Source organism: Pan paniscus, chromosome 10, assembly GCF_029289425.2.
Source record: "Pan paniscus chromosome 10, NHGRI_mPanPan1-v2.0_pri, whole genome shotgun sequence".
Taxonomy (NCBI): Eukaryota; Metazoa; Chordata; class Mammalia; order Primates; family Hominidae; genus Pan; species Pan paniscus.
The window spans coordinates 18,281,481-18,307,491 of NC_073259.2; the positions used below are offsets into that span (position 1 = coordinate 18,281,481).

A 26,011-nucleotide genomic window follows, 5' to 3' on the forward strand; every position below is an offset into this window, starting at 1 on the left:
TTCTTTTTCTCCACGAGGGCAGGGGTCGCTGTCCTAATCACCAGGCATCTAGCATAGCCTTAGCAAATGGTAGGCTCTCAACATTATTGAATAAAGTAATGACATAATAAAAAAATAGTATTGTAATATCAATCCGTTCCAAACTCTATGGTTAGAAAAGCGGAGAACATAACTGGCGACACACGTAGGGAAGGCTCTTTAAAAGGGACCTAAAGGTCAACTGGAGTCCCTGGTGATCAGCGCCTTTTGCACTCGGATCTATTCCGCAAGCCTACGCGCCCATATTCACTGGGCCCCACCTGCCTAGCGGATGGGTGCAATCCCCGGCAAGCCCGCAGGGGGCGCCCAGAGCACGTCGTCCGGGAAGAACTAAAACTACATTTCCCAGCATCCCGCGCGCCGCAGACGCACTTCCGGAGACCTCACACAAGATGGCGGCACCCGAGGAACACGATTCTCCGACCGAAACGTCCCAGCCGATTGTGGAAGAGGAGGAAACTAAAACATTTAAAGACCTGGTGAGAATGGATGACGCTGGCTTCTTTTATGTACTCTGGTGCTAGGCTCAGGGAGACTCCAGTTACCTTAGGTCCCGCTCTGATAGTGTACAAAAGCATCTTGGGGCCTAGCTTGGGTTTTCCCCAGAATTTCAGGGGGCTGGGTTTCGGACGTGCTCTGAGTTTGGGTGGTGGCAGGGCTGCTGGGCCCTGAGACCCCCTATTTGCCCTATTCGCCACTTTAGTGTGGCAACGTTTGTATGTGCATCCAGGAGGTTGTACATATGGGGAATGGAATTGGTCTCTTTATAACTGGAGCTTTGGAGTCAGATGAACCAACCAGATTTGAATTTTGACCCTGTCTCTTACTGAGGACAAGTTGTTACCTCTCTGTGTTTCTCTTTCCACATCTGTAAATTGGGGATAGTAATAAGTACTTACCTCGCAGAATTGTTGTGACGATTAAATGAGATGATACATGTAAAGCACTTGGCCTTGGCCTTGGTGAGCAGAAAGTGTTCGTTAAGTCTTGAGCTACTGTCTCATGGTATAGTTAAAGAGTAGGCTCTGAGATGCACAGTAAATACCTTTTAAATCAAGTACAATGGTTGTACATGATGGGTCTGACAGTCAGTTAAGTAGGAGGGAGGTAGGGGTGTGCTGTTCTTAGCTAAGGTATATTTTTCTGAATTCCAAGGGTGTGACAGATGTGTTGTGTGAAGCTTGTGACCAGTTGGGATGGACAAAACCCACCAAGATCCAGATTGAAGCTATTCCTTTGGCCTTACAAGGTAGGTTGTATGACTTCGTACAGATTTAATATAAAGTTATCTCAATTAGATACTTACCCCTTTTGAAAGCTGTTGCTTGCATACTTCAAGTGAAATAAGGATATGGTCGCTAAAGGTACAAAGTTTGGGTAATGGTATTTGAAAATGTCATTCTCCAATTTTACTGAGCTTACTTTCTGTCTTAATAGCTGAAAGGGTTTGTTCTCTGCCACAGGTGCTGACTTTAAGGAAGCCCTAGGTTAAAGTTAAAGTATATTAACGACAATCTTGGTAGACTTTATGCATCAATGGGCGCACACTTAGGGAAGGATGCCTGGAACACATATGTGTGTCTTGAGGAGTTGAGAATTCTTGCTGTGAGCCATGTTTATCAGATTTGTAAAAGAGTGGTTAAAGCAGATTGATGGCTACTGGAACTGAAACTAATGGGATGAACTTTTTTCTTTTTGAGATCTTTTTTTTAAGATGGAGTTTTTTTTGAGATAGAGTTTCGCTGTGTCGCCCAGGCTGGAGTGCAGTGGTGCGGTCTTGGCTCACTGCAACCTCTGCCTCCCAGGTTCAAGCAACTCTCCAGCCTCAGCCTCCCAAGTAATGGATTACAGGCGCACCACCATGTCCGGCTAATTTTGTATTTTTAGTAGAGACGGGGTTTCAGCATGTTGGCCAGGCTGGTCTCGAACTCCTGACCTCAAGTGATCTACCTGCCTTGGCCTCCCAAAGTGCTGAGATTACAGGTGTGAGCCACCACATCTGGCTGTAACAGGATGAACTTTAATAGGAGTAGAAGTAAAGTCCTGCTCTTAGATTCCTAAAGTACCAACTTTACAGGATTAGGGTGGGTGATAAAAGAGGCCCAGAGGTCTTAGTTAACTGAAATCTATTAAGATCCTCAGAGAGAGTGAATGTAATCATAGCAATTGTTATAAGAGGGGTAATGTGGCTAATTATTGTTAGTATTAATGTAGCTATTACTGTATTACTATATTATTAGTGATTAATGTAAGCTATAATTGTTACTCATTAGTAATTAATGTAGTGATTATTATTGATAATAATTGAAAGATTTAATGATTTGAAGAGCTGTCATGTGGAAAAGGGGTTAGACTTACTCTACAAAATTCCATTTGCTCTTTCCATAAATAGTTGCTATTTGTTGTAAATGTAAGGCACTCAGGTTAACAGTCTGTCCTCTCCAAGAGTCTATAATCTATTAAAGAGATAATTATAAATTTATTACAAGTTGAACAGGGACCTAAGAAAGTTACATTCAGAGTGCACTGAGGGAGAAAGATTACTTCTAATTAGGATGGATTAGAGAAGATTTATTTCATTTTATTTTTGGCTGGGGAGGTTGGGAAGACATGTGAGCTGAACCTTGAACACTCACTTTAGAAGGATTTAGACATTCAGATATCATGGGAGGGGAGGACTTTCTAGGCATAGGGAACAGCATGAAAAAAAGCCAACTGGAAAACATGGGCATATATGGAGATTTGCAAGTACTTAGCAGAGTGGTGAAAAAGTTTAGTAAGGTGATTGGGGCCGGATTATGAAGGATTTGAGTGCTGGGTCAAGGAATTTGGTCTTCGTTTCATAGGCAGTGGGGCATTTTTGGAGATGAAGGATTTAGAGTTGTACTCTTGGAAGATTAATCTCATAGCTGTGAAAGATCATTAGAAACAAGAGAGTGAGTCTGGGAAACCAATTAGTAGGTCTTTGTAATGATTTTTGCAATCAATAATGGGTAGGGTGGTGGTAGAATGAAAAAGAAAATGTTGGAAAAAGAATCATTATGATTTTACAACCAGTTAAGCAAGTGGAAGGCAAGGAAGGGGTGGGGAAAATCTAAGTTTCTAGGCTGTATGTTTAGGGCATATTATTGGTGTACCACTGATACAAAAAAGGAACGGGGGAAAAATGCAGGAAAGATGAGTTCAGTTGGAAGTAATTGATTTTGGATATCAATGAGATAGAGTTGACCTTGTGGGAGGGGAATGGGGAAATGTTGCTCAGGGTACAGTTTCAGTTAGCCAGGATGGATAAGTTCTGAAGATCTATTGAATAGCATGGTGACTATAGTGAATAATGTTTTGTGTATTTGAAAATTGCTAGGAGAGTGGATCTTAAATGTTCTCCCCACAAAAATGACAAGTATATGAGGTGACAGATATGTTAATGAGCTTGATTTAATCACTTCACAAAGTATACATGTATCTAAACTTTGCATTGTATACCATAAGTATAATTTTTTGTCAATTAACAAAACTGGGGGACAATAAAAAAGGAAAAAAATACCCAGTTGGAATCCTGGGATTGGAACTTGATTGAGGGGCCAGAGCTGGATATAGACACTGTATCCAAAGAGCGGTTATAGCTGAGATTGGAAATGGATTAGATTGGCAAAGATGACAGAGGAAAATTGGAAGATTCAATAGAGGGTTGAAAATCATGAGAGTATAGTTTCACACAAATTAGGGAAGGGAAACTGTTTCAAGGTGGAATTAGTAAACACTTCAAACTTGTGCAGAGAAGTTTGGAGGATAAGGACCGTATAAAGGCCAGTGGTGGGAAAGAACTATCAGCGGCCCAGTGTTACTTTCAAATAGCAAGAAGCGTTCATGCATTTTAACTTTTCCAGCTTGCCCTACAGCATAGGTGAGAAGGAGTCAAAATAGCTGGCAGTAATCCTAAAATTATTCTGATGTTTTTGGCCATAAGTTTAAATTTGATGCAGAAAAGAATAGGGAGGGGTCAGTGGAAGATTACTAGGAACTGACAGAAATGATCACCATGGAAATGTCTTTATCCTTATTCTTGGGTTTGTCTCATTCTAATGAATAGTTTATAAATGCTTCATTTGAATCTATAGAAATGATTCAAATAATCTGTTTTTGTTGCTGTTGTTATTCGGTTAAAATAACTTCTAAATTTGAATTTGGGACTACTGACGTTTTCAGTTTCTGCAAAGTTACTGAGCCCGGATTGTCCGCTGTTCTTAAACCTTATAACAATGCTGAATGGTAGTTAGGGATAATTATTTTATTAGTGAGGAAATTGAGACTCAGGGAGTTAAGTCCTTTGGCTAGAGTCACCTAACTAATTATTGCTAGAGCCTGAGTTTGAACATAGAATCTTATAGCTCAAAAAACCTCTGTTAATGGACCTGCATCAAAGTTTGTTACTATCAAGAGATCAAAAGTTGTTTGATGGGCATGGTGGTTCATGCTTGTAATCCCAGGACTTTGGGAGGCTGAGGTGGGAGGATTGCTTGAGACCAGGAGTTTGAGACCTGCCTGGGTAACACATTGAGACACCATCTATTTATATCTGTTTCAGAGATCACTTAGAGTTGTCCTCAAGGAATTTCAAACAATTTATTAGTGGTTGCCATATAGCAAGCGCTTATGTTCAGTGCCAGCAATGTGGCAGGTCTATATGACAAAATCTATTCTGCTCTTATGGAGTTTATGCATTCTGGTATATTCTCTACAGGTATAAACACTGAAAAGGCTTAGCGGTTTCTTCAGAGATGAAGAAAGGAGATGACATACAAAAATATATCAGTTTCACAAACTGAGGGTTGCTGTGAGGGACTTACTAAAAAACTGAAAGCAGTGCAGGCCTCAGCTGTGGGCAGTGAGCAGTGCTTATTGCTTCATGAACTAAGCGACTTCAGCTCCTTTACTTCCCTAAATCTTTCTTATGTACTCCTTTCTTCTGAAATGTTAAGATTTCCCGTGACAAAAAAAGGACAAATCCTAGTTCCCCCGCCTGCTGTTCCCGAAGGTGTATTGTGTTACACAGGCTGGGACGGCAGTATCCCCAAGGAGTTGAGGAATAAAAAGCTTTGGGAATCATTTGCTTGCATTGACCTTTATTTCTCAGATAGGTAGATGCTGTTGCAATTCATTGTTACCTACCCTGCCACTGGGAACATTAAAATAAGTAGATGAGTGAGACATTTTATCCCTGGATTGTCATTTGTCTGTAATCTTTTAAAAAATCAGTCCATTGGCTGTAATCCTAGCATTTTGGGAGGCCGAGGTGGGTGGATCACGAGGTCAGGAGATCGAGACCATCCCAGCTAACACGGTGAAACCCCGTCTCTACTAAAAATACAAAAGATTAGCAGGGCGTGGTGATGGGCGCCTGTAGTCCCAGCTACTTGGGAGGCTGAGGCAGGGGAATGGCGTGAACCCGGGAGGCGGAGCTTGCAGTGAGCCGAGATCGCGCCACTGCACCCCAGCCTGGGCGACAGAGCAAGACTCTGTCTAAAAAAAAAAAAAAAAAATCAATCAGTCCATTGTCTGGTTTGACTTGTATTTCACATCTGTGCATATGCTTTTGAATGGAAAACACTGATGTTAATGAAAAGAAGGCTAAAGAATAGAATTCACTAGGATACACTGTGTATTAGTCCTTTTTCACACTGCTGATACAGACACACCCAAGACTGGGAAGAAAAAGAGGTTTAATTGGGCTTACAGTTCTGTGTGTGGCTGTGGAGGCCCCAGAATCATGGCAGGAGGCGAAAGGCACTTATTACATGGTGGCGGCAAGAGAAAATGAGAGACATGCAAAAGCAGAAACCCCTGATAAAACCATCAGATCTCATGAGATTTATTCACTACCATGAGAACAGTATTGGGGAAACCACCTCCATGATTCAAATTATCTCCCACTGGGTCCTTCCCACAACATGTGGAAATTATGGGAGTACGACTCAAGATGAGATTGGGTGGGGACACAGCCAAACCATATCACACTGTTGTCTGATCTGGCATGGCAGATCCTGGTTTAACTGATTAATGTTTAAGAGGTGGATCTTACAGGTCTGTTCTACTTGATCAGTGACATTGAACGCCACTGATCACTCTTCTTTCTTGAAGCTGCCTTCCTCCTTAATTTCAAGGCAGCATTTTCTTCTGTCTTTCTAGCTGTTCTTTCTCAGTCTCTTCTTCTGGTTCTTTTCCCTTTGCCTTACAATATTGATTCTGTCTTTACCCTTTTTTCTTACTCTGAAATACTACATAACATTTCTCATTCAGTCCTCAAGCTTAAACCCTGTCTGCATCAGTGAGTCTGTATTCATCAGAATCATCTATGGAGCTTTTTTTTTTTTTTTTTTTAAATAGAGATTTCTAGGTCCCAGCCAAGACCTACTGAATCAGAATTTCCAGGCATGGGACCGGGCATATATATATATGTAAGTCTCATCGATTATTCTGAAGCATCTGCCCCTGAGGAAGTACCAGTGGTAGGATACTCATGGCTCCCATGTCTGTTCTAACCCCCACTTTTTTCCTGAGCTCCAAACAAGTATGTCCAACTGGTTTTTAGACATATCTCCAAACAATTATGCCCAATGGTTTTTGACATATCTCTAAACAAGTATGTCCAACTGGTTTTTAGACATATCTCCAAACAATTATGCCCAATGGTTTTTGACATATCTCTAAACAAGTATGTCCAACTGGTTTTTAGACATATCTCCAAACAATTATGCCCAATGGTTTTTGACATATCTCTAAACAAGTATGTCCAACTGGTTTTTAGACATATCTCCAAACAATTATGCCCAATGGTTTTTGACATATCTCTAAACAAGTATGTCCAACTGGTTTTTAGACATATCTCTTTGAGTTTACTACAGGAATCTTAAGTTCCAAGTTCCCTGGGTGGAAACCAAAGTCCTTATTTTCCTCACCAGGACTAATTTTTCTGTTGCCTATATTGCAGTTTTTGGCTTTTGAGTGTCCCGTACTAAAAATGTGTGAGTCACCCACATTTCCTTTTGTTAGTTTCTGAATCTCATTCCTGTGCTCATTCCTGGCCTCAGTTCAGGCCACCATCATATCTCCCCTGAATTATATCCAATGTCCCAGTTAAGCCTTTGTTTCCCCTGTTCTGGTCATTTAAGTCATTTCCGATTGTAAGTCATGTTCAGGTTATGTCAGGGAAAAGAGATTTGTTTATTGTAGGATTATCTTCTAGGTAAAGAAAACTTCTCAGCAGTTACACAGTCAGAACAGGGGCAGCAACTGTAGGGGTCATGATTTAATAGGGAGCATTCTCACTGGCCACTGTGGTAGTGCATAGCTACCTCACGGGCTACAGCCAGCTCGGAGATAGTGATCTCAACTCAGGAGTTAATTTCCAAGTCTTATGAGTTGTGGCTTGAGTGGTGATAGCAAACAGTGGTGACCTGTTCTTAAAGAATTACTTAGAGCATTCTTGCCTCAGAAGGAGCAGTAACTGGCATGCACTGTTAAGTTCCTTGGCTCCTCCTTATGCCATCAGGTCTAGAGTTTATCTTCCTAAACAGTAATATTGATCATGATATTCCCTGTTTAAAATCCTTCAATTCTTTCTTATAGGAAAACATCAAAACTCTAGCCTCATTCTTCCCTCTTTCTCCCTTAACACTTCTGTGTTCTAGCCACATTGTACTTCTCAGCCTAACTATGCATGCTATGTTCTTTTTATTTTTTGAGATGGAGTTTTGCTCTTGTTGCCCAGGCTGGAGTGCAGTGGCACGATCCCCGCTTACCGCCGCCGCAACCTCCGCCTCCCGGGTTCAAGCAATTCTCCTGCCTCAGCCTTCCGAGTAGCTGGGCACCACCATGCCCGCCAAATTTTGTATTTTTAGTAGAGACAGGGTTTTTCCTTGTTGGTCAGACTGGTCTCGAACTCCCAACTTCAGGTGATCTGCCTGGCTCGGCCTCCCAAACTGCTGGGGTTACAGGCGTGAGCTACCATGCCCAGCCAGCATGCTATGTTCTCTAAAGCCTTAATTCTCTTTCCTCTTACAGGAATATCCTTTCTTCCCTTCTTTGCTTACTTCCAGGTTTAACTCACTTATCACCTCTGTTAGCCTTTTCTGACTCTTCTGGGCAGTAGTTACTTTTCCTTGTGTTCTCGCTGTATTTTGCCGGGGCTTATATTAAAACTCTTATCACATTATAATGCATTTGTATATTTGTCTGTCTCACCACTGGGTTTTGAGCTTATCTAAGAGACAGGCCATGTCTTTTCTGTTTATTCAACTTTCCTCTCTCCCCAGTTCATCAGATATTTATTAAGCGTCTACTTTGTGCCCAGCATTGTCATTGTAGAAAACACAGAAATAGCGCAAAGAGATTACTTGGCTGTTGAATTTCTTTTTCTTTTAGGTCGTGATATCATTGGGCTTGCAGAAACTGGCTCTGGAAAGACAGGCGCCTTTGCTTTGCCCATTCTAAACGCACTGCTGGAGACCCCACAGCGTTTGTTTGCCCTAGTTCTTACCCCGACTCGGGAGCTGGCCTTTCAGATCTCAGAGCAGTTTGAAGCCCTGGGGTCCTCTATTGGAGTGCAGAGTGGTAAGTGTCTGAGAGGGAAGGGATCCTAGGTTGCCATCACAAGTGAAGAATGAGTGTGGAGGAAGGAGAATGGAGGAAAGTATTTCTAGCATAATTTATTGACCTAAAGAGCTAATGTTGTATTTGAGCTTTGGGAAGAGTATTAATTGTAAGGGAAGAACAAATCTAAGTAGAAATCTGGCATTGGCTTTAAAAGATGTTCAGGGGACTGTGGAAAAAATTAAGGATCTCGTCTCTATGTTCTTTTTTTCTCTGTAGCTGTGATTGTAGGTGGAATTGATTCAATGTCTCAATCTTTGGCCCTTGCAAAAAAACCACATATAATAATAGGTGAGTAACTGACAAAGGTAAAAGACACTGGCAGTGATGAATTGGAGAAAATCTACCAGTGTTGGATAGAAAGACTTTGAGAAACAGATTTTGTAACCCTGTTAAATTTTTTAATTTCTTAAGTTAAATTTGGTGGAGAGCTGTGGGGTGGGACAGATAACTTTAATTGTTTATTTGTTTTTTTTTTTTCGTCCTGTTCTGAAACGTCACTGTTTCTCCTCAACCTTTCTTCGTAGCAACTCCTGGTCGACTGATTGACCACTTGGAAAATACGAAAGGTTTCAACTTGAGAGCTCTCAAATACTTGGTCATGGATGAAGCCGACCGAATACTGAATATGGATTTTGAGACAGAGGTGAGCTCTCAATTTCTTTCCTCCTCTTAGAGCATCTCAAGGTTCCTGTTTCAAAATTTGGTTCATTGCCCACTTGTTTTATGTAGAACATTGCATTAGTATCAGTTTCATTCTTGATATTCTTCAAATTGCAGTTTCTCAGCACCCTTTTATCTTTAGAATATAGTCTGACTCTGACTTCAGAAATGGGAAATATCAAAACCGGATTTTCTTTTCCCTTTCATTTAATTTAGACCTTGACATACACCCTGAAATATCTTTATTTTCTTTGATGACCCACTAATCCCAGCTTACTTAGTTGATTAATACTTTTTCTTGACTTTTCTCTTAAATCAGCTCTGGTCTACTAATTTAAACTGTTCTTTTCTCAGAAAGGTATTTTTTTTAATAGTATTTGGTAGGGTATCAGATAGTAAATATTCAGTAAACTTTAGCTGAATCGAATAGAATTTTCGAGTCCCAAATCTTCACAGTGATATATTTAGTTTGTTAGTGTCTACCTCCTTCACTACCTAGAGGATTTGCAGCTCTTCCAGTCTGAATATCATATTGGCATCTTTTCCTCTTTGTGCTTTAGGTTGACAAGATCCTCAAAGTGATTCCTCGAGATCGGAAAACATTCCTCTTCTCTGCCACCATGACCAAGAAGGTGAAATTTGCTAGGACTTTTGTTTCTTCTTTATGAGAATTGATACATAAAGTAAATAGTAATAACAATAAGTAAAAATAAATTGCTTTAGTCCGTTTTCACACTGCTATAAAGAACTATCTGAGACTAGGTAATTTATACAGAAAAGAGGTTTAATTGACTCACAGTTCCACATGGCTGGGAAGACCTCAGGAAACTTTACAATTATGGCAGAAGGTGAAGGGGAAGCAAGGCACGTCTTACATGGCGGCAGGAGGTGGGGGCAGTGCCACACTTTAAAACCGTGAGAAATTGTGAGAACTCACTATCATGAGAACCGCAATGGGGAGAACCACCTCTATGATCCAATAACCTCCCACCAGGTCCCTCCTGTGACATGTGGGGATTACAATTCAACATGAGATTTGGGTGAGGACACAGAGCCAAACCATGTCATAAATAAAGAGTGTTTAGGCATCAGTGTGCTATTCTGGATCTTCTTCCTTCAGGTTCAAAAACTTCAGCGAGCAGCTCTGAAGAATCCTGTGAAATGTGCCGTTTCCTCTAAATACCAGACAGTTGAAAAATTACAGCAATATTATATTTTTATCCCCTCTAAATTCAAGGTAAAATGTTTACTTTGATCATTCCTGCCTCTCCCTCTTCTTTTCACCAAAGCATCTGAAAATGTGTCAACTCTTGATTAGGTAAGAGCTGTAATGCAGATTGGCATCCTGTCTGTTTGCTTTAGAGTGCATATCGTGCTTATATTATCACCGATAAGCCAGACATGCCAGGAATTCACAACACATTAAACCACAATACTGAGGTCATGATGTAATCATATAATTCCTTCCCATCCCCATCCTTGAGGTAATTTTTCCTTTGTCTGCTTATTATGTGGCTTTTATTTAGGATGAAGCCCCTGGTTTTGTGCTTTGATATAAGGACTTCTCCTGTTTGCTGAGTACAGATCTCCTGCCTGCCTTTAGGCCAAGTGGGGAATATGTGGTTCACAGAGATGATAATGCTGGTTAAGGAATGCAAAGCTGGCAGCTGGAGGTCTGGATAATTGAAAAGCGACTATAGGCTTAGTCTTTACCTTATGTATATGCCAGGTCTCCAATCCTGTCTCCCAGGTTCAATGACGTATATTGTTTTGGGTTTGTAACTTAGGATACCTACCTGGTTTATATTCTAAATGAATTGGCTGGAAACTCCTTTATGATATTCTGCAGCACCTGTAATAATACCCAGAGAACAGCTTTGCTACTGCGAAATCTTGGCTTCACTGCCATCCCCCTCCATGGACAAATGAGTCAGGTAAGGATTCATCATCATCATCAGCCATGCACTGGTGGCGTGAGCGAGATAAACCTCCTAACAGTAGGTTTGTACAATAAGGCCATAGGGCACCGATGCCTGTTTCCATAATTGTTGTAATTTTATGGGCTTTGAAGTGTTGCTCTAGATACTTAACTTTCTCCTTTCAGGGTAGCGAGAGGCTCCCATTAGAATATTTCATATGTACCTGTCTGGTTTGCAAGCTGTTGAGTTGATTTATTCAGCCCTAGAGGTAATAATGACTCTGGCCTCTAAAAACATTAATAAATTATTTCCCAGTTACCTTTCTATCATGTCAAACTACCCTTATTTTGTATCATATATATTTTTTTAATTTTTTGTTGCTTCCGTATTTCTGTTTTGACCTGTGAAGCCCCATTCAAAACTTAGGGGGAAAAACCTTTAAAAAATTTATGTCTGTTTGTTCTCGTGTTTGTCTATTTTGTGTTTTGTATTCCAAAACATATGTTAAGTTTTCCAACATTTCTTTTTCATTACCTCAGAGTAAGCGCCTAGGATCCCTTAATAAGTTTAAGGCCAAGGCCCGTTCGATTCTTCTAGCAACTGACGTTGCCAGCCGAGGTTTGGACATACCTCATGTAGATGTGGTTGTCAACTTTGACATTCCTACCCATTCCAAGGTGAGTCCTATTGCTAACTTACCTTTCTAGTCCTAAAGTGTATTTCTTAATGGACTGTCTTCTGTCTTTCCTTAGTTACAGCCGTTTTTTTGTTCCTGGTTAATTAAGTATCAAAAAACAAGAAAGCCCTTGGTTAGTTCATTCACATCATCTTGCACAGGCCTGTGTATGTAACATTAGTACATATGAAAGAGGTAGCCAAGGAGAGTTATTAGATGCTCATAGAAGGGGCTGGTGCACCACATACTGATCTTGTCACTGGCATTTCTTGAGAATGACAGCTTGTAGTTTTTTTGAGGCGGAGTCTCGCTCTGAGTTTTCTGAGGTGGAGTCTGCACCCATTCTGGAGTGCAGTGGCGCAATCTTGGCTCACTGCATGCTCTGCCTCCTGGGTTCACGCCATTCTCCTGCCTCAGCCTCCCGAGTAGCTGGGACTACAGGCGCCCACCACCACGCCCGGCTAGTATTTTTAGTAGAGACGGGGTTTCACCGTGTTAGTCAGGACGGTCTTGATCTCCTGACCTCGTGATCTGCCCACCTCGGCCTCCCAAAGTGCTGGGATTACAGGCGTGAGCCACCGCGCCCGGCTTACAGCTTGTAGTGCTTAGTATATCTCAAGGTTTCTCAGCCTTGGCACTATTAACATTTTAAGCTTTCGAATTCCTTGTTGTGGGGGTTGTTCTTTGAGTTGAAGGATTCCTAGTAGCATTCCTGGCCTTTACCCAGTAGATAACAGCATCACACAGTCTTCCACCTGTGATAATCAGAAATATTTCCAGACATTACCAGTGTCCCTTGAGGATGGCAGAATCACCCCTGGATGAGAACTGGTGTGTCTCTTGTCTTCGTATTTAACTGCTGTAGACAAGATGCTGTCTCATTTGATTTTCATAACAACTCTGTAATTTGGGCATGTATTTCTATTCCTGTTCACTAGATAGAAACCAAAGTTCAGAGAGGTTATGTGATTTGCAGGTAATTGTGTAACTGGCAGATGGGAAGGACCAGAGCTGTAACCCAGCTCTGCCTCGAGATCCAGTGCTGTTTTTTAAAATACCATGCAGCCTGCGACCATGTAGATATGCTTTGTAGATTTATCTGTCTGTGAAAGAAGGGAAAGCAGTGGATCAATTTTGTGCTGCAAGGAGAATAAAAAAGATAAAGTAGATTTGTCTCAACAAATTGCCCAGGCCATTTATTTTCTCCATGTTACGAAATGAATCTATTTTCTTTCAAAGGTTTTGCAGCAGGACTTTGCATATGTAGTTTTTTTTAAACTTATAATCCATATAACTTGAATTTATTTACCCTTTTTGTTTTAGGATTACATCCATCGAGTAGGTCGAACAGCTAGAGCTGGGCGCTCCGGAAAGGCTATTACTTTTGTCACACAGTAAGTAAATCAGCTTTAGGGCCGAGCAATGTAGAGAAAAGAGCAGAACTTTCGAGCCACTGGCTGAGAACCTGACACTACCATTTACTACACTAATCACTTTCATACTGAAAACCAGGATGAAGGGGTTGAAAGATGGGAATAATAATACCTATCTAGCAGGGTTTTGGTGAAAATTGGAGATTATATATGTAAAAGATCTAGTATAGTATTTGGTATGTAGAATGGTACCTAGAGCTGGAGAGCAATTGCCTTTGTGTCAACTCAGAAAGTATTAGAATAACTATTTCCAATTGTTTTTTTTAAAGAAACAAATTTTTATGTACCCAAGGCTGTTCTGTGAATAAATACCTTGAGGGATTTTCTCCCTCCCGCCTTTCCTTTTTTTTTTTTTTTTTATTTGTCTCGCTCTGTCGCCTAGGCTGGAGTGCAGTGGTGCAGTCTTGGCTAAGTGCACCTTCCACCCCCTGGGCTCAAGCAATCCTCCTACCTCACCATAGCTTCCCAAGTAGCTGGGACCACAGGTGCATGCCAGCACACCTGGCTTTTTAAAAAATATTTTTAGTAGAGACAGGGTTTTGTCATGTTGGCCAGGCTGGTCTTGAACTCCTGAGCTCAAGCGATCCACCTGCCTTAGCCTCTCATAGTGCTGGGATTACAGGCGCGAGCCACCTGCCTGGCCGATTTTTGTTTCTTTTTCTTTTTTTAAGCAGCAAGGTTTCACTCAGTTGACCAGGCTGGAGTGCAGTGACTTGATCATAGCTCACTGCAGCTTCAAACTCCTGGGCTCAAGTAGTCCTCATACCTCAGTCTCCTGAATGGCTGGGATTACAGGCACATGCCACCACGGTTGGCTAATTTTTAATTTTGTATAGAGATGGCATCTCACTATGTTGTCCAGGCTGGTCTGGAACTCCTGGTCTCAAGTGATTCTCCTGCTTTGACCTCCCAAAGCTTTGGGATTACAGGTGCAAGCCACCATGCCTGGCCTCCCTTGAGTGATTTTCTAATGGGCTATGCACAGAGATTGCACTTAACCCATATTTAGAAAAGCAATAATATGTTTAATATTGTTTAAACCTATAGTTCCTATTGCATTGTATCATATAATAATAGTTTGGGAATGGACAGGCATTTGCGTTACCAGGCAACCAGAGCTGTGCAGTTTTCCTTCCTCAGGTATGATGTGGAACTCTTCCAGCGCATAGAACACTTAATTGGGAAGAAACTACCAGGTTTTCCAACACAGGATGATGAGGTTATGATGCTGACAGAACGCGTCGCTGAAGCCCAAAGGTTTGCCCGAATGGTATGCATCTTTCTTTTCTCACCAGTGTCTGTGCAAACAATGTTAACTGTGTGCCACTTTATTATATTAACCCTCATACTAGACTGTAGAAGCTGGGTATTATTTTATTCCAAATTTAAGACGAGCAAACTAAGGTGCAGAGATGGTAGGTAATTTGCATTAGACCATACAACCAAATGGTTGAATCAAGGTTTGGCCTCATTCTGACATTCACACATTCACAGCACCTGTTCATGTGTCACACGTGGTGAGATAGTTCATCAGACTTGAGGTCAGAAGATCCAGCTGTGAACTGTGTGAGCTTGGGAAATTTGCCTGATTTCTCAGAATCAGAATCAGTTTCTCACCTGTAAATTGGGAATAACACTTGCCTGAATACCTTATGGGGTTTTATGAGCACCAGAGAAGCCAATATAAACTACATAGTTACTAGTAGGGGTTGATCATACCTAATCCAAAAATTTGAAATCCAAAACCAAGATCCAAAACTTTTCTTTTCTTTTCTTTTCTTTTTTTGAGATGGAGTTTTGCTCTTGTTGCCCAGGCTGGAGCGAATGGTGCAATCTCGGCTCACCACAACCTCTGCCTCCCGGGTTCAAGCGATTCTCCTGCCTCAGCCTCCCGATTACAGGCATGTGCCACCATGCCCAGCTAATTTTGTATTTTTAGTAGAGATGGGGTTTCTCCATTTTGGTCAGGCTGGTCTCGAACTTCTGACCTCAGGTAATCCCCCCGCCTCGGCCTCCCAAAGTGCTGGGATTACAGGCTTGAGCCATTGTGCCCAGCAATCCAAAACTTTTTGAGTGCCAAAAGGATTGCCGCAAGTGGAAAATTCCATGCCTGACCTCGTGTGACAGGTTGCTATCAAGACACAGTCAAAATGTTTTTAATGCACAAAAATATTAAAAATATGGTGTAAAATTACCTTCAGACAATTAAAAATATTGTGTAAAATTACCTTCATATATAAGGTATATATGAAACAAGTGAATTTTGTGTTTAGAGTTGAGCCCCATCCCCAAGATAGCTCATTATGTATCTGCAAATATTCTAGAATTAGAAAAAATCTGAAGTCCGAAACACTGCTGGTCCCAAGCATTTCAGATAAGGGATGCTCACCTTGTAAGTAGTAGTAACAGTAATAGTGGTGATGAGAAGATTCTAGAGGAAAACCATTGGAAATGCTGCCTGCTTTCTGGAGTTCTGTTCTGAGGGATGGAGAAACTTTGTCCATAGTTTGTTTTTGGAGTAGCTGAGGTGCACATTTGGTTTTTATTCTGTCCACATGGGATTTTTTTGTTTGTAAAAGTATTACATGTGCATTGGGAAAAAAATTCAAAAAATACAGAAAGGATTAAAGTAGTAAGTGAAAAGGTAAAACCATTCCCCACAGAAAACCATTGATAACATTTGGCTATTTTTCTTTCTTTAGCCATAATTAGACTTTATCTAATTATATAGGATTAACATTTTTCTGTTTCAACAAATACAGATTCATGTGATCGTTTCTGAGTGGCTACAAAGAATTCCATCGTGTGTATGAAATACTTACATTCATGGATGCTTACGCTTTTTTCCAGTTTCTTTCTACTTTGGTACAGTGTTAAGCACCCTACTTTGTACAGCTTTGCATATTTACTTCCTTAGAATAAATTCCTAGAAGTACACTTGTTGGGCCAAGGGATATACACAGTTAAAATCTGAATTCATACAGAATGCCAAATTGTCCCCCGCCCCAAGAAAAGCTATAGCAGATTGCACTATAAATGAGAGTATATGTGAATTTTTCTACACCTTGGCCAATACTGGGGATTACTCTTCTCTTAAGTCTTTGCCAATCTGCCATGTGAAAATAAAACCTTATTTTAGTGTTCACGTTTTGATTACTAATAAGGTTAACATCTTTGTATATTTGGAGTTGGGTTTCGTTCCTTTGCTAATGTCAGGCATCAGCAAGTTACTTGATACTTGATCTTAAGGAGAGGGGACTAGAATGAGTAACCTTCAGTGCCAGTAATTCATTTTCAATCCCATCCTCTCTTTTTTTCTTGCAGGAGTTAAGGGAGCATGGAGAAAAGAAGAAACGCTCGCGAGAGGATGCTGGAGATAATGATGACACAGAGGGTGCTATTGGTGTCAGGAACAAGGTGGCTGGAGGAAAAATGAAGAAGCGGAAAGGCCGTTAATCACTTTTGTGAAGGCTCGAGTTCTGCTGTTCTGTAAAAGAGAATTGGAGAATCAAACCTGCTCCAACAGAGATCATGAGACTGAAATCGGTCAGAATTGTGTCCAGAATGTGCTCAGCTAATTCAGTATTCTTCCCCATTCTGGGTTGGAGTTTACTGCAGAATAATTCTTACAGTGCTGATGTCAAGACTGTTACTGTTCTTCGACTTTGATTCCTTGCTCATGACATGAGTAGGGTGTGCTCTTCTGTCACTTCACACAGACCTTTTGCCTTTTTTAGCTGCAAGTCAAGGAGTAGGTTGATAATGCCCATGACCTGTAATTGTAAAGAAGCTTGGACATCTGCAAATGATATTTAAGCCATCTTGGCTTGTGCTTTATTCAAACTAATGTGAAACAATAAATTTAAATGTTATTTTTAAAAGATTCAAACTCCTTAAAGACCTTGGTGTTAAAGGGCCTTATAGATTTAAGTAAGATCTTGTTAATAGGTAAGAACCTGACAGTGTTGATTACATGGCAAATTCATTGGTTGTCCTAATTAAGATAAATATTTATTACTTAAAAAAATCAACAAGGAAACGAGATGATGGATGCCTTTGAAAGGGAAGTCCCGGCCGGGCGTGGTGGCTCACGCCTGTAATCCCAGCGCTTTGGGAGGCCAAGGTGGGCGGATCATGAGGTCAGGAGATTGAGACCATCCTTGCTAACACTGTGAAACCCCATCTCTACTAAAAATACACACACACAAAAAAAAAACATTAGCCGGGCATGGTGGCGGGCACCTGTAGTCCCAGCTACTCGGGAGGCTGAGGCAGGGGAATGGTGTGAACCCGGGAGGCGGAGCTTGCAGTGAACCTAGATTGCGCCATCACACACTCCAGCCTGGGCAACAGAGTGAGACTCTGTCTCAAAAAAAAGAGAAGTTCTACTTAAAAAAGGAGGTTGTGTTTTTCTTGCAGATGGAGCAAAGTCTATCAGTAAGACAGCAGAGGTCTTTAAAATCCCTAAATAGATTTATTTCCTTCATTCCCTCAATTAAGCAGGTGGTTAGGAAGACTGGTTTCTCACGTAGACTCTTTTTTTTTTTTTTGAGATAATCTTGCTCTGTCACCCAGGGTGGAGTGCGGTGGTATGACCTCAGCTCAGTGCAGCCTTGACCTTCCAGGCTCAAGTGATCTCCCACCTCAGCCTCCTGAGTAGCTGGGACTACAGGCACACGCCATCACGCCTGGCTAATTTTTATATTTTTTGTAGAGATGAGATCTTGGCTTGTTACCCAGACTGGCCTTGAACTCCTGAGCTCAAGAGATCCATCTGCCTCGGCCTCCCAAAGTGTTGGGATTACAGGTGTGAGCCACTGCACCCGGCCTCTTTTTTTTTTGTTTTTTTTTTGTTTTTTTGAGATGGAGTCTTGCTCTGTTGCCAGGCTGGAGTGCAGTGGCGCAGTCTTGGCTCACTGCAACCTCCGACTCCCTGGTTCAAGCGATTCTCCTGCCTCAGGCTTCCGAGTAGCTGGGATTACAGGCACTTACCATCACACCCAGCTAATTTTTGTATTTTTGTAGAGATGGGGTTTTGACATGTTACTCAGACTGGCCTTGAACTCCTGAGCTCAAGAGATCCATCCACCTCGGCCTCCCAAAGTGTTGGGATTACAGGTGTACGCTGCCGCACCCGGCCACTCTGCCTCTTATGTAGATTCTTTTCCCCAGGTGACAAGAATAAAATCAATATGCCTCAGAAATGTATAATTCTGAGACCTAATTTCATCCACTTGTCATTGGTGCCCACTGGCCACTCGTCTTTTTTGTCCTCATCTATTAGGCGATGCAGGAGATGTAGAGCTGGGGCCTCAGCTCCAGGGGAGGAGGTAGGCATTGGCACTCCAGGGGCTGGATGTTGGGGGAGGGTTACTGAAATTCAGAAACAACTGAAATTCCCAATCACAAACAGTCTCATGTTCTGAGGCTGTTTACACATAGAAGATGCCTAATACTTTTTGTTGTCTATAACAGTTTTATTAGAAGAGTGTGTCTGGAGTGGCAGAACCAAGGTAAAGAGCGCCTAAATAATCACTTTGATGGATTAAGATTGGAATGAAGTTTGGCTGAAAAGAAACTTTCCTTATCCATCTAAGTCAGAGTATCTGGTGAGGAGTAAAGAGTAGGAGGCAGGCCGGGTGCGGTGGCTCACGCCTGTAATCCCAGCCCTTTGGGAGGCCGAGGGGGGCGGATCACGAGGTTAGATCGAGACCATCCTGGCTAACACGGTGAAACCCCATCTCTACTAAAAATACAAAAAATTAGCCGGGCATGGTGGCGGGCGCCTGTAGCCTTAGCTACTTGGGAGGCTGAGGCAGGAGAATGGCGTGAACCCAGGAGGCGGAGCTTGCAGTGAGCCGAGATCGCGCCACTGCACTCCAGCCTGGGCGACAGAGAGAGACTCCGTCTCGAAAAGAAAAAAAAAGAGTACAAGGCAATAAAATTCTCTGTGATGGTCCGGGGTGGACTGTTCATTGCAGGAAGATCTTTGCAAATATCAGGGCGGAGGGTTTTCTACCACAGATGCATTTTAAAATGGGCGCCTGTGGTCAAGGCATTAGCAATGAATTGAAATACAGCGCATAACTTACTTGTTGTTTTGTTTGCTCTGAATTTCATTGCTGCTTATTATGGTACCTTTGTGTGAAGGATAATTTAGAGGAGGTAGGAGATACAAGGGAAAGGAAAGGAGAAAGGGGTAACAGAATCGGGAGGCAAATGGTTGAGCGGGGCCGTACCTGTTCCTATTTATTATGAGTTGTGCCTCCCACTTGGGGCTAATTCTCCATTAACATTGTGTTTTCCCGATGGGACTCTCCAGGGTGGCTTAGGATAGCAGCTCTCTTCGAGTCAGCCCATGGATGCTGTTTCAGCTCAGTGGAGGACTTCAGAAGCAAGCTGAAATGGAATTGGTGTACCAGTAGGGGGTAAGAAGGAGAGATTGGAATCATCCTCAAGGATGTCTGAACTTTCCAAATAGGCAGCGGTCTCTGGCCTGGGGTTTGTGGACCACTGAGGAATATGCATATTTTTGGGGAGACTAAAAAGGTTAAAAAGCACTACTCTAAAGCTTAACTGCCATCTCTAATGTATGTGCATAATTATGCTTTGCTAGGATGGGAAGAAAGGACACTAGTGAAAGAAATGTGGACGGGTGTGTCTTCAGGTATATTAACAGGTCCAGAGCATGGAGTCCTCAGCAGAAAATGCACAGATGCCATTGCAAAAGGCAGGAGGCGCAGAAATGAACGTGATCCACCAGTAAGTAAAAATAAGACATGTAGGTTTGCTCTATTAGTCAGTCATTCCTGTGCTCTCCTGTCCTCTAAGGTGAGATAGGTCGTGCTGCTGATACCCTTAGAAGTATGTTTTAATGTCCTAGGGCTACTGAAACAAAGTACCGGGAACTGGGTGACTTTCAATAACAACTTTATTCTCTCATGGTCCTGGATTTTAAGATGTTCAAAATTCAGGTGTGGGCAGGGCCATGTTCTCTCTGACACCTTTAGAGAAGAGTCCTTCCTGGCTTCTTAGCCAGCATTGCCCCTTGGTTGCCTGCAGTCCTTGGTGTTTCTTGGCTGTAGCAACATGACTCCGATCCCTGTCTCCATCCACACATGGCCTTCTGCCCCATATATCTTTGTGTCTTCACAAGGCCTTCTTAGAAGGATACTAGTTGTTGGATTTAGGGTGCACCCTAATCCACCCTGGCCTCATCTTAACTAATTACATCTGCAAGGATCCTATTTCCAAATAAGGTCACCTGAGGTTCTGGGTTGATATGGTTTGGCTGTGTCCCCACCCCAATCTCATCTTGAATTGTACTCCGAGAATTCCCACGTGTTGTGGGAGGGACCCAGTGGGAGGTAATTGAATCATGGAGGCGGTTTCCCCCATACTGTTCTCATGGTAGTGAATTAGTCTCACAAGATCTGATGGTTTTATAAGGGGTTTCCCCTTTTGCTTGGCTCTCATTCTCTCTTCCCTGCCACCGTGTAAGACGTGCCTTTCACCTTACACCATGATTGTGAGGCCTCCCCAGCCACGTGGAACTGTGAATCCATTAAACCTCTTTTTCTTTTTAAATTACCCAGTCTCAGGTATGTCTTTATCAGCAGCATGAAAACAGATTAATACATGGGTAGACATGACTTTTCGTGGGATACTATTCAGCCCAGTGCCAGGCATCTTTGTGGACTCTGCTACATTCTGCGGGGTTTAAGGTTGCAATTATGGAATAAAATGGTGGGGAGAACTAGTTACAAAGTGTGGAGAAGACAGGAGATGGGTCTTCAGAAGTATTTGGATAGGTATTAATAGGAGTATAGAAGAACGTTAAAATGTCATTCTCTTAAATGACATGTAAATTGCCTTTGCAGTCAAGATACCAAAAGCTCTAGATTAGGAGTGGAGAACGAGGTCCCTGACCCCTCTGCTGTTCCCTTCTTGGTACAACTCCTTAGTTCTGCATTCCTGATTTAAGAAACTGTGAGCTTCACCAGCCGGGTGCGGTGGCTCACGCCTCTAATCCCAGCACTTTGGGAGGCCGAGGCGGGTGGATCACAAGGTCAGGAGATTGAGACCATCCTGGCTAACACGGTGAAACCCTGTCTCTACTAAAAATACAGAAAAATTAGCCAGGCGTGTTGGCGGGCGCCTGTAGTCCCAGCTGCTGGGGAGGCTGAGGCAGGAGAATGGCGTGAACCCGGAAGGCAGAGCTTGCAGTAAGCCGAGATCGCGCCACTGCACTGCAGCGTGGGCGACAGAGCGAGACTCCATCTCAAAAAAAAAAAAAAAGAAACTGTGAGCTTCAAAACAATCTTCTCCCACCCTAATTGTGAACAGATACATCTAACTTTTATGACTTAATAAAGGGAGTATCTTGGAATAGTCATGTGATATCAGCCCAGAGAAAATGTCTTCTTATTTCTCATCTGAATTATAAAACTGATTTATATAGTATTCATTGTATGCAGTTGCAATAACAATGGCTTCATGGTACTAGCTAGCCTAGTTTTACTTCCTCTGTACAGAGCTGAGTGAGAGTGAGAATGAGGAAAACACCTCTCTATCTTATGAAGGAGTCCTAGAATCCTAGTGAGAGGGTTTCAGTTGGATAGGCTATTTCAGGCTTAAAGCAGGCCCAGAATTCCAGGGAACCATGAAGCAGTCATCTAAGGGCACTCTGAGGGGATTGTAGTTGCTAAGAGGGGCCTAGACCCAACTAGATCATGATTATTCTTTCTCAGTCTCTCAAAAAATGCAATGAATATCCCAGAACTTGGCTGGCTCTTTAAGGACATCTTGCTTACAGAGAGAGTGTTTTCCAAGTAGCTTCCTGCCTGCAGAGGCACCCACAAACCTAAATTGGAGACTTTATCTACCCCGGGTCCCTCAAAACCCTGGGAAGTAGGACCAGAAAGAACCACAGGCTGTGGTGTTGGTTACAGAAAATGAAAGGATCCAAGTTATCAAAAGTGGGTAACAAAGCAACATCAAGAAACTGTGTCCTTAAAACTAAGAGAATATACAAGACATTCTAATCCACATGGTTCTTAGGGTGAAATCTAGCCTCTGGGCAGATAAGAAATCAGGGTGTGAGTCACCCCTCTTTAGCTGGAATGACAAGAGACTCAGACCATAACTCTAGAGATTGAAGGGTTACCCACACCCGCATTCCTTTTCATGCCTCACCTATCCCAGGTATGCACTAAAACTACCGCTAAAAATAACTGCAGAAACTTGAAGTCTGGGAAATAGCACTGAACAGTCTCACCTGAAGTGAAGAGCTGATTGGTGCCAAGTGGAAAGGAGACAGGAAGAAAATGGGCTCCTCTGGAACCATGCAGTCTCTAGGAGGTGGGCCCCAAGGTCTGCTCAGAGTCTTGGAGCTTTTGTTTGCTCGTAGCCATCCATCCCCTGATACCATCCAAACACAAAGGATGTCTCCTGTCACTATCACCCTTCAATTATCTGCCAGTGCTGTCAAAGAGGCCGGAAGGAGCAGGAGGAATTGGGAAAGGAACAGGTGGGGAAAGTGTAAGTCATCGGACTGTTCACTGTTGCTGTGTGACCTTGTGGGAGTTACTAAACCTCTCTGAACCTCGAGTTTTCTCATTTGTTAATATGGAAAGAAGACCGTCAAGCCTATCTCTGTCACAGAATCTTTTTTTTTTTGAAATGGAGTCTCTGTCAACCAGGCTGAAGTGCAATGGTGCAATCTCGGCTCACTGCAACCTCCACCTCCCAGATTCAAACGATTCTCCCACCTCAGCCTCCCAAGTAGCTGGAATTACAGGCATGTGCCACCATGCCAGGCTAATTTTTGTATTTTTAATAGAGGCAGGGTGCCATGTTCGTCAGGCTGGTCTCGAACTCCTGACCTCAGGTGATCCATCTGCCTCGGCCTCCCAAAGTTCTGGGATTACAGGTGTGAGCCACCACACCTGGCCTGCCTCACAGAATCTTGAACCTAGTTTTTAAAATTCTGTTTCTTTCCTCCTTCCCTTCCAGTGTCCACCATATCCTAGCCAGTGTGCCAGATACTAGGAAACCAATACTGAAAAAAGAGTCAGATGCTATTTTTGCTGAACTTAGCCTTAGTATTGTATAGTGATTGTGCTTCCTACTAGGCAGGGACCATGCCTAATTTGTGGATATTACTAATATACAGGGCCCATATGCAGTAAATGTTCAATATCTGTCATTTTCTGAAACCTAAGACGTGTCAGGCGGCTTGACCTGTATTGTTTCTAGTTCTTTGAACAATCCCGAACAGTCGATATTATTGTTCTCAATATGAGCTATGGAGCCAGTTTGCCAAATCGGCCCCTGACTAACTGTGAGACTTTGGACAAGTTGTTCAACCTTCCTGTGTTTCAACCTTCTTATCTGAAGACACACAGTTATAGTACAGCATTGTGAAGTTTAAATGAACTATACTGTGGCTCATGATAACAATCAGTAAGTGTTAGTCATTATAATGATCATTAATTGTTGCCTTTAGCATAGATGAAGACTGGCAGCGTACCCAGATCATACAGCTGGTAAAGGGCTAAGTAAAAATTTGAAGCCAAATTGGATTCCAAGCCTCTGCCCTTTATACTAAATACACTGTTTGTTATGTGTGTGTGTATGTATATATGTGTAATTCCACATTACTCATTCAGTATGTTCCACACAACAAGTAATTATTATGCAAATGAACTTTCAGGTTCCAAGCTATTTGCAAATTGGCAACAGGCAGGTAAGAAAATAAGACATTCTTGTTTTCACCAGTAGATGGCAGAAGGAAGAAAAGACCACTCTGGAGAGGGAAGGAGTTTTAATTCGGAGCCGAGTGATTCACAGTGGGCTGTGGCTGAGGCACAGGGGCGGATGAGGCAGACTCCTTGTATGACTACAGTGGAGGACAGCCCCACTGGAACTAGGGGTCAGGGGTCAGGGTGGGGAGGAGAACTACCTACAGGTATGTGAAGGGTGTCAGCCTTCAAGAAGATCTGCTAGATTGACCCAGAGGATGGGGACTGGGAGCCCCGAAGTAAAGGCAAGTTCAGATGCAGTTAGAAAAAAAGGTCGCGTTCCTCTGTCGTCTCTACTGCGTGGTCCCTGGCTGTGGGCCCTCCTCGTCAACTTCCAAACACTTGGTTCTTTTCCAAAGCCTGCCTTTCCCTCTGGGATGTTGATGAAGCCACTTGCCTTGTTTGCTCCCTTCCCCACCCCCTACCCCAGTCTGTAAGTCAGGAATACTATTTCCCCCGCCTATCCCAATACACGTTGTTTGTGAGCCACCGGCCCCCCTCACTGCTTCCCTCTCTCCTCACTGCGTATCCATCCAGTAGGCTTGGTCCACAGCCCGTGCTCCTGTATCAAATAAGCTTGGTGCTGGGTAACCTGTGAGCTGCTTGTTCGTTCATTTTATCCTAGAGACATGTCCTTCAGCCCAAAGTGATGGGGAGTTGTCCTTCTGGGTCCAAAAGAGTAGTAGCAGCAATCAAGCATGGTGGTCATTTATACTGGGCCAACTCTCACTGTTGTGACGCTGGCTCTTGTCCTCACACATTCTTTTGGGGGAGGAGTCCACTGGTAACTCCTGATATCTTAGAAACTCTCTTACCCAAGCTATTAAATCCAGTGCCAACTTAAAACCAACATCCGTGTCGCGATTTCTGGGTGGGTCAAGAGTGGGGACTATCCAAAGGTTTCTTATTTGGCATACGTCTATTTGTACATTTGTAATGGTTGTTGGTTTGGTTTTAAATAAGTGGTTCTTGGACAGGGCATGGTGGCTCATGCCTATAATCCCAGCACTTTGGGAGGCCAAGGTGGGAGGATTGCTTGAGGCCAGGAGTTTGAGACCAGCCTGGGTAACACAGCAGAACCCCATCTCTACAAAAAATAAAAAATTAGCTGGGCATGGCGGACCCTGCCTATGGTCCTAACTACTTGGGAGGCTGAGACAAGACAATCATTTGAGTCTTGGAGGATGAGATTGCAGTAAGCTATGATTGTGCTGCTGCGTTCTAGCCTGGGTGACAGGGTAAGACCCTGTCTCTAAAAGGTAAATAGTAAATAAGTGATTCTTTACAATAGGGCTGAGGAGAGCCTCCTGTGTGTTAGGAGTTTGCCAGGTGACTGGCATATATTATTTCTTTTACTGGAGGTCATGAGTCATTTCTCGAGGAAACTGCGGATCAGAAAAGCTTGTTTGTCATATTTTAAAAGTGCAGCCTAGTCTTTTTTTTTTTTGAGACAGAGTTTTGCTCTTGTTGCCCAGGCTGGAGTGCAATGATGTGATCTTGGCTCACCGCAACCTCTGCCTCCCAGGATCAAGGGATTCTCCTGCCTCAGCCTCCCGAGTAGCTGGGATTACAGGCATGCACCACCATGCCCGGCTAATTTTGTATTTTTAGTAGACACGGGGTTTCTCCTTGTTGGTCAGGCTGGTCTCGAACTCCCGACCTCAGGCGATCCGCCTGCCTTGGCCTCCCGAAGTGCTGGGATTACAGGCGTGAGCCACCGCACCCGGCGCAGCCTAGTTATTCTTTATTCTGTCTTCCGTGATTTCTTAAATTCATCCAAGGGTATTCAGGAATTTTGCAGGGTGAGCCTATGCTGACAAAATGAAATTG

General features: G+C 42.8%; 1 protein-coding gene across 2 annotated transcripts; it reads left to right on the forward strand.

Moving 5' to 3' along the window:
- Positions 1-373: 373 nt before the first annotated feature.
- Positions 374-17,262, forward strand: DDX47 (DEAD-box helicase 47). Of its 2 annotated transcripts, XM_008960958.3 has the most exons (12): positions 374-518; positions 1,195-1,288; positions 8,461-8,649; positions 8,908-8,979; positions 9,216-9,334; positions 9,912-9,983; positions 10,472-10,588; positions 11,139-11,285; positions 11,810-11,947; positions 13,270-13,340; positions 14,520-14,649; positions 16,704-17,262. In XM_008960958.3, exons 1-12 carry the CDS (start codon positions 432-434, stop codon positions 16,833-16,835), a joined length of 1,368 nt encoding a protein of 455 aa, XP_008959206.1. In that variant the 5' UTR covers positions 374-431; the 3' UTR covers positions 16,836-17,262. The 2 variants fall into 2 exon arrangements, with proteins under 2 accessions (XP_008959206.1, XP_063449437.1); XM_063593367.1 differs by having other exon boundaries at positions 14,520-17,262.
- Positions 17,263-26,011: the final 8,749 nt, after the last annotated feature.